The 13,833-nt window shown below is 46.6% G+C and overlaps 1 protein-coding gene across 6 annotated transcripts in view; it reads right to left on the bottom strand.

Moving 5' to 3' along the window:
* Adamtsl1 (ADAMTS like 1) overlaps positions 1 to 13,833 on the bottom strand; it is a 904,412-nt gene that overhangs the window by 90,666 nt on the left and 799,913 nt on the right. For all 6 annotated transcript variants that reach the window (XM_060365805.1, XM_060365807.1, XM_060365806.1 and 3 more), the window contains 3 exons: positions 8,066 to 8,245; positions 2,977 to 3,130; positions 1,033 to 2,158 (listed from right to left, as the gene is read on the bottom strand). In XM_060365805.1, the coding sequence (XP_060221788.1) occupies positions 1,033 to 2,158; positions 2,977 to 3,130; positions 8,066 to 8,245 (1,460 nt within the window). The remainder of the gene's footprint in view (positions 1 to 1,032; positions 2,159 to 2,976; positions 3,131 to 8,065; positions 8,246 to 13,833) is intronic.

The raw sequence follows: 13,833 nt of genomic DNA, 5'->3' as shown, positions 1-13,833 counted from the left end.
TTTAAATAACACAATAAAATACAGAAAAACTCTAAAAGGATGTATACCAAATCATTACGAGTGACGGTCTCTGGGGAGTGAGACTGGGGACGAGGGAAAGTTGCACTTTTTACTTTATAGATTTGGATATCATCTGAATTGCTTTATAGACATTTTATTACCTTTCTAATAAAAAAATCAAGTTCTATATTAAAAAAAACAGACATAAAATACAGTGGTAAACACATCTGTTTAGCCTTAACAGAGCACTTTTCTGACTCGTGTGATCACCGAACCTCGATGTGTGGAGCACCCAGCTGTGGCTTGTGTAGGCAATAGTGGCGTGCCTGAGCTCTAGCCTTTCCCCTTGCCTTCACAGCCTTTGGGTTTTGAGCTTCTGTGGTCCCTCATGCATGAGTGAAAGAGGTTCCAGTGACCTCGGAGGTTGCCTGGCAATTTGTCAGGACCCCACTGTACTCCAGCCACTGCAAAACTGCAGGGAACGCTTTGGAAATGAAGCGCTGTTCTTGGTACAGAGGCAGCGCTAAAAAATGGTAGTCATTTCTACTACCATTGGTAATTTTAGTTTCATGAATGGCTTTGGTCCAAGGAGCCCAGTAATAGGACATGCTGTCATCCCGACAATAACATACCCAAGCGGAGACCCCGTGGGACGTTAGGATATATGGTCACAGGTCCAATAGAGGGTAAAACCTTCTGAGAACAACAGCTGAGTTCAGCTCAGACAGAGGACAGGATTGCCTGGCAGGGAGTCTCTGGGAGGTCTGGGAGACTAAATAAATGTAGAGATGGTGCCCATGTCCAAGCTTTTCCATGGCTCAGCTCGTGAGGCAGAAAAAGCAGTAAGGCTGCGGCTTGGAATGGTATCCTTCTACCCAACATTCGTGGTAGCGTTCTGTTCAGAGACATTAACATGCTTTGTTTTTACTTCAATACTATCTACTAGAAACAGGTCTGAATGCTAGGGGGCGATTGCTGGGTCCTCCTTGCCTTTTCCCAACCCTTCTCAGACCAGGGCTCTATGAGGCTCACCTGTCACTGAACTGCACCGCTTCTCCGTTCCTGGTCCAGTGGATGGTAGGCCTCGGGTTGCCTACCGCCTCGCAGTGCAGAAGCACACTCAGGGTCCCGCTGGCTAGAGCCACGGTCTGCCCCAGGTGGGTGACCACCTCGGAGGCTGAGAGCTGCTGTGCCGCCGAGATCTTCCGCAAGATGGTGGGCTTGCGGTGAGGCCTGCGGGAGCCACCCCCGGCCTCCCCGGAAGAGCTCCTTAGGGAGCTGCTGAAGCTGGAAACACGTTTGTGGGGCGGGATGGCCACGGGAGGGAACCTCTGCTCAGAGGGCTTGTGAAGCATGTCCTGGCTCTCCAGGTGGCTGCGGAAAATGTCCTGGGCCAGCTGTGCCACCAGGTGCTTGCTGTAGAGGTCCCGTAGCTCCTCCGGCTGCTGGGACAGGTTCCTGAGAATGTCATCCAGGCGCTTCTGTTCGGCCACCATGGTGAAGGGGAGGTGCAGGAGGGCCTGTTCAGCATTGGGATCCTCCTCCGAGGAGGCGTTCCTTTCTGCAGAGTCCTGCACCTCCCAGGAGGCCAGGAGCTCTCCTGGCCAGCCGCCCTGCTCCAGCAGCCTAGACACAATGTCATCATAGCGGTTCCCAGGGTCTGCAGTGAGGCCGCGCTTCTCGGCCTTGCTGCCGTTGGAGAAGATGCCATTTTGGTGTTTGTGGGTTTGCAAGGCCTCCTTTGGATTGGCCTTCCTCACCTGCAGGGCCTCCTCCTCCTCACTCCAAAGGCTCAGAGGCCTGGCCACCAGCTTGCGGTTGCCTCCAATGAGCTTAATCACAAACTGCTCCCTGGCGGGCCCTGCAGAACAGGTGTAGATGCCTGCATCTGAGGGCTTGAGGCGGTGGATCTTCAGGTAGCCGAAAGGGGCCACGGTGACGTGAGCCGAGCTAATGCTGTGCTGGCCGTCCTTCTCCCAGGTGATGAGGGGCTTCCGGAATCTGCGGGTGGGGCACCGGAGCACCACGGTAGTCTTGGGTAGTAGGTAAGCGAATCCTCCCACCACGAAATGCAGCTTCCTCTGCCTGCGGGTCTGGATGTATATATTCCGTGCAGCTGCGATGTGAGGGCCGTGCTTGGTGGAAGGCCTTCCAGGCCCTGGTTTGAGAGGGATGCCGGACCGAAGGAGAAAGAACCAAGAGCAGGGAAAAACCAGAGTCAGACAGGGCCACTAAAGAGGTGAGGGGGCAAAAAGCACCAAGGGGCAAGAACTATTCTGTTAATTTTGGCCAGGATTGTCATTTACCACTGCCCGTGGACCCGGAAGGAGCTGGCTACCGCTGTGGATCACTAGGCTATCCCACCTTCAAAACCTAGAGCACTAATGAGGTCTGTGGTATGGGGCAGCCCCACAGGAACTGAAGAGGTGGAGGTGCCTAGAGCCCAGAAGAAAGGCAGTTCTCATTTGAAGCATTTTAAAAAGCATGTAAAGAGAGGCGGGCAGAGGACAAAGAGAAGTGCGTTTCCCTGTTAACTGTCTACCCTTCTAGGCTATGCGAAGAAAGAGGTCCGTAATGTACATGGTGAGGGGAACTGAGAAGTGTTATACCTCTAGGGATTAACGTTACGCAGAGCAAGTGCGTTTAGAGCAGTTTTAAACCCCAGGTTGGGTAACATTAGACCTCATTAGGAATAAGCAGCCTTCGGTTTCCAGACCTCAGGATGCTAGAGGGGTGACCTTTGCTCTACCCTTGCAAGCTGTTGTTCCAGGGGAGGGGAGAACTCCACCTGGACACTGGCTGATTAAGAGTCCCTTTTCATCTCCATCTAGGCAGTCCAGCCACAGCTGTCCTTAGGCTCTGCTGTCCCACCATGCCCCGCTGCTCTGGGGCTCAGGGAGGATCCTTGCCTAATGGCTATGGCTGCTGTTACCTATGGGGTTCCATATCCCACTCCCAGAACTCTGACATACTCACTTGCACAGGTTGCCAGCATGCACGGTCTGATGGAGGAAGAGAAAGGCAGGGGAGGGCACAGGGTAGAATTGACAACAGTGGAGACCCCGGTTTTCAGCACCCTCTGGCAAATGGCACTTCGAGTCTGGGTGCCCTCCCCACAGCTCACAGAGCACTGGTGGAGGAAGAAAGGATAAACGTATGAAAGTCCCGTTAACTGGAGCAGCAGTTCCCTCCCTGTGTGTCACAACCCCTCAAAGGGGGGGAGAGGCGTGTCAGCTATCCTGCACATCAGATATTTACGTCATGTTTCATAACAGCAGCGAAATTACAGTTATGAAGTGGCAACAAACATTTTTATGGTTTGGGGTCACCACGAGATGAGGAACTGTACTAACGGGTCACAGCATGAGGAAGGCTGAGAACCAGTGGACTAGAGTCTCATGGTTGTTTTGTATGGTCCCGTAAATTCACTATGATTTGCCCAAAAAAAGCATCAGCCACCGAAAGAGAAATATTTACAATAATGTAGAATATCTGTCTTGCCATGAACTCAGTGGCTGGCTCTTTGATCACCTTCACGTGAGTGGGGATTCGGGGAACAGCCTTACCAGGCCCCAGAGGAAAACTATGAAATAAAGTCCTGATGAGACCTGATAGGCTAGGGTCAGATGGAAGGGGAGGAGGTCCTCCACTATCAGTGGACTGGGGAAAGGCCATGGGAGGAGATGAGGGAGTGAGGGTGGGACTGGGAGGGGATGAGGGTGGGGGTTACAGCTGGGATACAAAGTGAATTAATTGTAATAAAAAATTATATTAAAAAATGAATCTGTGTCTTGCAGCCATACTCTGCCCTCCAAACACTCTGCATTACTCTGAATTGTAAGGGTTCCTATGAGCATTTAACCCATTCTTACATACATGTGGCTTTAGGTTTTATACAGTCATAGAAACACAGAGTCCCATGTTCAAGTCTTAGCTCAGTTTTTCAATAGTTGGACAGCCACTGACGCTCTCGGCACTGTTTGTATTTTTATGGTTATTTTACAAGTCTGTGAGTTAAATAAGAGACTACAAGAAAAGACAACGCAAACCCAATAAATGATATGCTTCCCGTTGGATAAGTGCTGTCAATCTACTTTGTTTGGGGAAAATGTCTAGGCTCTAGAAATAGTCTTTCAAACAAGGAGACAAAAAGTCAACTGCACTGCTAAAAAGGAAGTAAATTAAAGTAAAAGGAAGTAAAGTAAAGGGAAAAGTCAATCAAAATGACAACGAGGTATCACTTCACAAATACTGGAACGACCATGTTAGAAAGAATAACAATAGTAAGTATTGGTGAGGCTGGAGAAAAAAATGAAAACCCTACTACCCCTACCCCCAACTCCCAACCCTATGCATTGTTGGTGGGAATGTAAAATGATATGCTCCCTGCCATCCACTTCCAGGCAAATGAGTTTATTAGTTTTGATAAAAAGAAAGTTTACTCTAGGGCCCAGGAATTCTACTCATAGGTGTCTACCTCAGAGAAATGAAAGCGCACATCCATACAAAGACTTACATGGAGATAGTCACAGCTGCACTGCTATTGTTTAACAACATTCAACCACTTTTAATAACCAAGAAGTAGAAACAACTCAATGCCCATTAAATTGTTGAATGAATAAAGCAAGTATATTAACAGAATATTATCCATCCACATAAAGAAACATGGTACTTATACATGCTACAACATGGACAAACCTTTAGACAATTAAGCTAAATTGAATTTTGTGATAGGTCAATTCTATGTCAATAAGGTTTGTTGAAAGAAGAAACAGTAGTTAAGGAATTTAGTAGAAGTGTACCCGTAGGGGGCAGGTTTTTAGATACTGTAAAACGTATGGGTTTTCCTGACCTCTGCTCTGACGATGGGGAGGGTCTGGGTGGGGTAAGGATGGCAAGCAGAGAAAGTCCTAAAACAAAGTAAGAGAAACCAGTGCACAAGACCAGTGTGGGCTTGGGACAAACCCAAGCCAGTTTTACTGACTAGTGGCGGAGGTGAGTGCAGGAAGGAGTGTGAGGAGGACTTTGGAGACCTTTTGTTTTCAGACAGGTTTGGAATTGGTCCACACAGCACTGGGAATCCGCGAAGGGGGAGTGACATGACGAAAGAGGTGTCTGGGGAAGTGAATCTGGCAACCCCGTGCAGAGGGGAGGGGAGTGGAGACAGGACAGAATGGAGGGCCTTGACTGCCCCTGCTTGAGAGGATGGAGGCCTGAACCTGGGTCATGGCAGCACGCCCCTGGAAAAGTGACAAGAAAAACAACAGAAAACTATCCCACACTTTGAAGGTTTATATGTGAGGATGTTGAAGTGACACTGATCCATGGGACAGGTGACTGTGACATCTGCCACCCCAAGAGAAATTCAAGATGCCGAGGACCGGAGTGGGCTGAGAGCAAACCCCTGCTTGTGTTGCCTGATGATCACGGATGCCAGATTCTATCTGACACTTGCTTGAACTTAAATTAAATGACAGTACCAGATCCAAGGATCAGGAGGCATGAGGCAAGGAGCCTGATAGCTTAAAACATGGCCTTTGTAGTTTGGTCAAGTGGAAAAACAGACCAAGAGCCAGACTGCAGGCCGAGGTCAGCTGCGACTATAGTAGTAGCACCCAGCGCCACACCTCTGAAGCAGGTAAGCCAAGCTGAAGTCAAGTCTCTCAAGCCATCCCTAGTTACCATGGTGAGGAGGTGATGCAGGGGCTGCTTCTCAGGGATGGGGACACCCAACACTGGAGGCCTGTCGTCCCACTCCTATTCCAACCACAGAGTTCTCATTTTGTTTTAGATTTAAAAATGATGTGTGTGTGTGTGTGTGTGCGCGCATGTGGATGCACGCTTCATTTGTTTACTGCACTCGAGGAAGCCAGAAGATGATATACACTGTTCTATTTTGTCACAGCCCATGACTTCCTTTTCTCCCTCACTGAACTTAGAAGCTAGACTGGTAGCCAGGAAGCCCAGAGCTGCTCTTGTGATTGGGAGGTTAGATCTCACCATTCCCAGCCTCTCCTCAATGCCTGCAATTCCATTCGCCAGCCCAGATGGCTCAGAGATTGAGATAGGGGCTAACTCCTCCTAGTTTCCCACATGTGACCTTTCCCCCCCTGAGGAAACCAGCCAAGCCTGAGAGGGAGCTGGACTACAGCCCTGAGCCCAGCCACTGAAGGCAATGGAGTGCTTACCTAGTTTCTTCTTTCTCCTGAAAGTGAGCCCAGAAGATAGAGAGCCACCGTCATAACAAGAGTTGAGTTTAACTAGACACAAGTACTTCATATGTCTCATTTAATCAAAGCTCTGCTTACATGATGGGTGTTGTTATGTCCATTTCAAAGACAATCAAACTAAGGGTTAGAAAGATTAAGCAATGAGCCTCATGTTATGCTGTCACTAGGAGACAGGGTCAGGGTTTGGGGCCAGGTTTGCTTGTCTGTGTGCCTGAACTCTTAACTCTACAAGATCCTATTCTAAAGGTCTGCTTCACTTACTGCTGTCCAGCTCAGTGGATCCTTTCTTTGGTGCTTAAACCACAAAGGGCCTTCTATAAAATCACTTTTCATGAATGTTCTGTGTTCTGCATCCTCTAAAGGCCACAGATGTCAGCAGGATGGAGGGGGTGACAGTTCTTATACATATATATATATTCCTTCTCCACTGTCCATCCATGACAGCCAAAAGACACTTTATACCAGGATTTACTACAGCCACTTGGCACACACACCAGGACTCTTTTCTGTGCTGGTATTTTTTTAGTATGTTTTAAAAATATATAACATCACCCAAATCAACAGTCTCCTAGAAAAACCAGCAACAACATGTCTGTGCACACACATTTATACATGCACATTTTCTTCCTCCACTCTCCCATTCTTGTTTCCTGCTGAAATACAAATGGTTTCTAAAAAACAAAAATAACCATTTTCCTTTCTGTTCTGAATAACCTGGGGTGAGGCACAGCTAGAGGTAATTTTGCTGATAAATTATGATGGGAATATTGGCTCCTTCACAACCCCAATGCCCTTAGTAGGCACCGTCAGATGGACTCTAAACAGGCTAAAAATGTACAAGGTAAGAATTCCATGCTGAGAGGCTGGGCATCTGGACTTTTCTGTCTGGAAGTGAGTGTTTGTGCGACACACTTTTCAACTATCAGCAGCTCCACTAGATTATAGACTAAAACGACCATGGGTTCTGAAAGCCAATCTGGATGCTTCTAGGCAAGAAAGAGAAAGGTTTTGCATATGATTTGGATGCAGCAATCTGTTTGCCAGTTGCTGAGTTTGCTTGTTCAGCAATGACTTTTAGATTTCTCTGTGGAAGACAAACAGGTCTTTGGACCTGGGTAGTTAAGGGTGACTCAAAGAAATTCTAGAGGCTGAAAAAAGTTGAGCTGAATCTTTGAATCCAGCTGCAAATGAATCCGTGCCATGTCAGAACAAGAATTACTTAGAGAAGCAGGTTAGTTGGAGGTGTTCGTTTGGTATCCCTAACTCCAGGCACCATCTGGAGCTGTGAGCACTGAGCCTTCACGTCCCTAAGTGCACAGCAATGGGGGAAATCAAGTGCTCTTGCTGGGAAGTTGTTCAAGTTTTAGAGTCAGGAAACTTACAGTAAAGAGGCAGGATTTCCTTGGCCTTCTTTTCCTAATAAATCACATCCTTTATTGTCCAGAAACTTGGAAGAGAAGGACCAGGGAGGCCTTGCCCTTCCTGAGCAGAGACTGGAAACATCTGGGAGTAGGACATGGGAGTGGGAGTGTCAGGAGGAGGAGGGGGCTAGCTGGAGAAAGACGTGAAGAACCTTGTATTCCGGGTTTGTTTGAGGGGAACCTTATTTATAATTGCAGGTTTTTGATTTTCAATTGTTAAGGAAGGGCTGGCTACAAAGCCTTGGTCTCCATAGTGAAACAGGTCCTCATAGCCTAGTTGTTATGCATCCTATGTTACAGGCCAATGGCATTCCAAAGTGCTCTTCCATACCGTCAGGAGAGCTTTTTTGGTCTCTTTTCGATACATGTGTTTGGGTGACTTTTCTTCCCTTCCATGCTTTCTTTCATACCTACCTCTGACCAGTCTGAGAGAAGCCACTCACTGGGGCAGTCATCTTTTTTGCATGCTTGCTGGGAGGTTGGTTTGGAGGCTGAACAAAAGGTCTCTGGAAGCTCCAGGAAGCTGCCATCAGCCATACGTTGTTTGCAAAGAACATCCCGTTTCTGAACCCCTCCTCCACAGGTCCTGGAACACTGGGGAAGCAAAAAGGGTCAAGGGTCAGCACAGGCAAGGACGCTGAGCACTACCTTATTCTTGTTTGAGTGAATAGTAAGGGTTTTTTTTGTTGGTTTGATTGTTTTTTTTTTTTGTTTGTTTGTTTTTGTTTTTTTAAATACAACTAGGAGTCAGGCCAAAGGGCTTCGTTTCTTTTCTTTGCAGTGAATTTTTTAACTCTCTGCTCATAATCTCAGGTATTTAACTTGAGCATCCAGGAATTCAGGAGCCCTGGAATCTTAGAAATTTGCCTCTGAACTGTGATTTGTAGCTACTCAAGAAAACTGGTTTAAAAGGTTAGTATAATAAAGTGTTCAACATATTTATGATCCAATGAAAATAATCTGTGCAGCTTCCAGAATGAGCAAGAGCGACCTCCTGCCATCAGAATCGACCCCAAAAAATTAATTTGCAGAGAGAGGAAAAAAAAAAAAGACTGTCTTCTTCCTCAATGTGGGAGCACTCACTCAACCACACTGGGCAATGTGAGATTTAGGGGCTGGCTTTCTGAAGAACTCATCTGGACTGGTGATTTCTAAGGGCACTGGGAGCTGGAGGCGCTGAAATCTGGTATGCAAGAAAAATAGCCTCATGTCAGGGGTTTTCAGGGGGACCGCAGTAAAACACTTTGTTTACATGGAACTTAATAGTTATAATCTGGCTGCTTGCGGCAGGAATGAGGCCTCCCGGGGCACAGACTATTGGCTTTTTCCAAGTATTTGTCCCTTCCCTTTTAAGGGCCCTCAGTTTTTAGCATGGTACATGTTTTTTTTTTTTTTTTTTTTTTTCTGTATAGGCTATATTTGGCAAACTCCTCTGAAAGCAGACACAGCCACCGGACTGAATGATGGCCAATGGGATATAAACAGACGGATGTATGCAATCACAAAGACCTCATCTAAAGGGAGATCAACACCCCACCCCCCCTGCCCGCAGGGATGGGTATGGTGTGCACGCGATCTGCAAAAAAGACAGAAGAGGTTTTCTTGCTAACTGTGAAACTCTGCTTGCCTCTGCTTATGCACGATACCTTTCTACTCATCAAAGCCACTGTAATTTTGAGATTTCTATTACTCCAGTCCAGCTCATATATACCAGACCATAACTTAGCTAGGTTAGCCAGGTCATCCCAGACATGTCAGGGACAACTTTCTGGTTTCTTAGGAACAGTCTCTAGTTTGTTTTTTTTTTTTTCCTTGCTGTTCTTGGGTTTGTGGAGACATTAAGCCTAGGTTTGAAAGATGGGAGTTTGCATTAAAGGAATGGCTTCAACAGCTTCGATGTCCCCCTCCTTGGAGGAGGTCTTATTAGGTAGCCAGTAAGATATTATGGTTAAAACACGCCCCCGTTCTCCCCTCAATCAACTGCTCATATAAGCAGGGACAGGAACGGTAGGACTCTAGCTTTTAGTCAGAGGACTGGGACCCAAGTCCTGTCAGGAAAGCCATTTGCATGACTCCCTAAACCTGGTTCCAGTGGCCCCACGCCTTATAAGATCATTATCCTGTGAGAGATAAAAAAAAAAAAAAAGACTTTATACTGTTGCCCTGTCTTATAAGAATCAAGTCAAGGGATTGGAGAGACGGCTCAGGTGTTAAGAACACTGGTGGCTCTTACAGAGGAGCTGGAGCCTACATGGCGGCTCACAGCCATTTGTAAATCCAGCCTTACGGTATCTGACATTCTCTTTTGGGCCCCTGAGGCATTGCATGAAGGTGGTGCACAGACTACCCATGCAGGCAGACTACCCATACACTAATAAATAATAATAATAATAATAATAACGAATCGAGTCAGTCCATAGGTTTGTCAATCATTAGACAGTAAAATAAACTTCAGGAAATCTGTCAATTCTAGAAGTGTAAAAAAAGTATTTTATTAATTTATTAATGTATATGTTACCTGTGTGTTATGCGCACACACACACACACACACACACACACATACACACACAGTATGCATATTATGGTATGCATGTAGAGATCAGAAGGAAAGTGTGTAGAATTAGTTCTCTCCTTCTGCCCTTAAGCAGCTCCTTGGAACCAAACTCAGGTCAGCAAGTGCTTTTACAAAATTTGCCTAAAAACATAGGTTGATACAGTGGTTTTTGGCCATTGTCACCCTGACCTGGTGAGAGTATTTTTCTTTGCAGGAGTTATTTTGGTCACTGCCCCATCGTAAGAGCCAAAGTCAACCTGTAAACCCCACCTACCCACACACAAGGTAACTTTCTGGATTGCTAGGAGCTGTAGTTCTTGAAAAATAATAAAGCCACATGGGAAATCATGGTTTGGCCCTTAAAAAGCCCCTACAACGCTTGACTCTTTACCACTTGCTGGGATTCTAGAGAGTGAGCGGACCTGACCAGAGTCTATACCTCAGTATGTAATTAAACCTTGTTTCAAATTTGGCTAAAAATTGTACAACTGTTTTTTCTCTCTCATGAATCTGAAGATTAACATTTAGAGACCCAGTAAGATGAGAAAAAAAAAAAAGACATTCCAACTCAAATTCTAGAGCTAGAATTTTCACCACAGGACTGGTGTGCTGCTGCCTCAGGGTGCGCACTGTGGGGTGTTAATTCAAAGCTCTGGGGCAGGCCTCCAGGCTGTCAGATACCCCTGCCCTTTGCAGTGAATGACCGTGCTTGATAAAGGGAGAGATAGCAAGCATTTTTATGGAAGCATCCTTTTGGTAAGTCATAAAAGTTTTTTTTTTAAAAATAATATATATTTTTAACGCTTCCCGTATTATTTTTCGGCCTGGCTCTGGGTTCTGGTTGCAGAGTATCCCGATCTGGCAACAGAGAGGATTTGATGAGGTCAATGCAACATGGTCCCATGTGGTTCTGCATCTCCTGAAAGAGCTCCTGGATGCCGCCACTGGGGTACGGAGACAGAAGGTCCCACCATCAGTCTCCAGGTGGAAAAGGATGAAGTGCTGGGTCCCAAGTGAGCTGGGGTGGGTGGGAATGACAGAAAATCTGTGTCACAAGATCTCTGGTCCAGCTACGGTTCGGGAAAAGGAGGTTTTTCTCCACGTAAGTGTTACTATTCTTTTTGCTGGGCTGCTAGCACCAGGCCAAGTGGCAGTGGGGAGCCCAGGGCTCCAAGGGTCAGGTGGTGAGTTGTGTGGCTGCTTTGGGAACAGCTAGATCGGCACTGGGGCAGGCAGAGAACAGCAAAAGCTCGTGGCTGCTCGGCGGCCGGGCCAGCTCCTGGCCACGGTGGTTCTGCGGCCTGGCTGTTGAGTCAGGGGGTCCAGGGAGGAATTCTTCAGGTATTTCCCCAGAGCTACAGCTCAGAATGAGCAGCCAGTCTCTTATGTCCTTCGGGGAAGTAGATGATGCTCGCCATTTTATTTCTTGTGAAACAGCGACTTATAAACTTTGGGCAGTGGGAGAGGCTTTGAGGGTGAATGCGTCTCACTGGCTGGGACCTAGGATGCTGGCAACAGCTCTATTTGCATGGGAAAAGACAGGTGACAAGCTCACGTGACTGACCACCTGGAGCCACCTTGAGGCTGTGTCACCTGCTTCTGAGGCAGGCACAGAAACAAGGAGAGCTTTGCCCCACACCTTCTCGTCGCAGTGTGAGGTTTTAAAACTTAAGTTTGAGATTTCCCAGGGTTGAACATGCTCCATCTTGATAGTCCCGTGCCAATATCCCTGGAGGCACAGTCCGTGAGCCCCACACCACCACACCCATTCAAGACAAAGGGAAATATCACAAGGCTCACTGGCTGTTTCCTGGTAATTGACGTTCTCTACCCGTTTTTCTCTTCTGACCTGCCTCAGAACACTTAGCACTCCCTGGTCAGACCAGAAGCTAAAGTAGTACTCGAGGCCTGGCACCTTGAGGCCTGGCACCTTGGCGCCTGTCAACAGGATTCCAACATCTAGGCTGCACAACAGAGCTGAGGAAACAAAGGGGCATCCCATGACACTGGGGGTCAAGCTGAGTGTTTGGAGAGATGCGGCATGTACCCAGGAGCCAAGGAGAACTCAGAGAGGCCTGGCTGCTCATGGGTTCCTAGCATCTGGGTTCGGGAGGGCTATAGAGCAGCCTTCTATTTGTGAAGAGAATTTCTTTTGGTCAGACCAGTGGACCTCTAAACGACTCCAATTGTTGATGTTATCTTGTGTTTTCTTTGTTGTTGTTTTTGTCATTTTGGCTTTGTGTCCTTGTCTTCTATCTGTACCTGTCTTTTAGACTCAAGGTGACTGACTGGATGGATGATAAAACTGATAAGCTAGATCACTGCTCCAAAGATCACTCCAGAAATGGCAGAGCTTTGGGGACAAGAAGTTTGATAGCATTATGTCGCAGAGTGCAAGGGTTGGGGCTCAATGGGCAGCTGTGAAGAGAATCCCCTGTGCTTAAGCTTGTAGGTGGGCCCCACTGCTGCTGCCCCTTCTTCAGCAGTGCAGCTGCGGCATGCATGTGCACGTGTGGCTGCAGCTGCAGCTCAAGCACCGTGCCCTGTAACCATTTACTCCAGCAGCTACCAGCGTGGCTCTCTTGCAGCTAGCGCTGGAGGAGGTAGAAACAATTGCTCCATCTCTTTTGTGTGTATGGACGGGTCTGCGACTTCTGATGTGCCTTTAAGTTTTGTGGCAAACAGGAAGCTGAGGTAGAATTGCATCGGGCTCAGTTGAATGTATGGTGGCCACTGTGTATCTCTGACTGGTTTTGAATGTGCCACCAGCTCCTAGGGCTCAGAATTTATCTCTGAGCTTTCTGACCACAGGAACTAATGTAAGAGGAATCCAAATGTCAATTGGGTATGGATAATATTAAAATTAGCTTATGTTGTTCTACTTTAGTGAAAAGCTGTCTCTAGAATGGGGTTATGGCTCACCCTTTTCCAGACACAGGCATGTTTTTAAAGTCTCTATGTCTGGAGTCAAGAGCTATGAAAGAAGGGCAAAGCAGAACAGCTACAGGAATCGTTGGTTTCATTTAATTGCTTAAAACTATTATATGAACTTTCTATGTTTAAAAAATCTGAAAGACCTGTAACAAATGTTAATTTAAAACTTATAAAATGGGTTGGTAATTAGAAATCTACATATAGGTAATATTAAAATAATGATATGACATGATTTAATTTTGGGATATAAGCAATATGTGGCTTGTTGCCATCTTTAGGCGGCCACTTGGCTGTTAGCTGCCTTTGCTAGGGTTGGAGAGGAAAGACAGCTTCACTACCATCTTGATTATGGGCAACCATGTGGTATGGGCTGACCAAAGAGACAACAGGTCTCTGAGATAGTCTGGACAAGAATAGATTATTTTTTGTTGTATGATAATTTCAGTCCCATCCTGAAAACAAGGTTTATGAAAGATAGGGTTTAAAAACAATGCTTGTTTAAAAAGGTATTAAAGATGTTCCTCCATGTGTTAATATACAAGAGTGTACCTTACTGGTAGCCAAACTTTGTAACATAAGAGTAATCCAGATGGTATTGGCTTTAAAGACATAAAGATTCATGTTGCCTCCTAGACTTTAGAAGGGCAGGCTATCCATACTGCCAAGGGTGAGACCAGAGAACGACCCAAGCTCC

The sequence above is a fragment of the Meriones unguiculatus genome, chromosome 12 (assembly GCF_030254825.1).
Source record: "Meriones unguiculatus strain TT.TT164.6M chromosome 12, Bangor_MerUng_6.1, whole genome shotgun sequence".
Taxonomy (NCBI): Eukaryota; Metazoa; Chordata; class Mammalia; order Rodentia; family Muridae; genus Meriones; species Meriones unguiculatus.
This window is presented reverse-complemented; position numbering and strand designations above follow the sequence as displayed.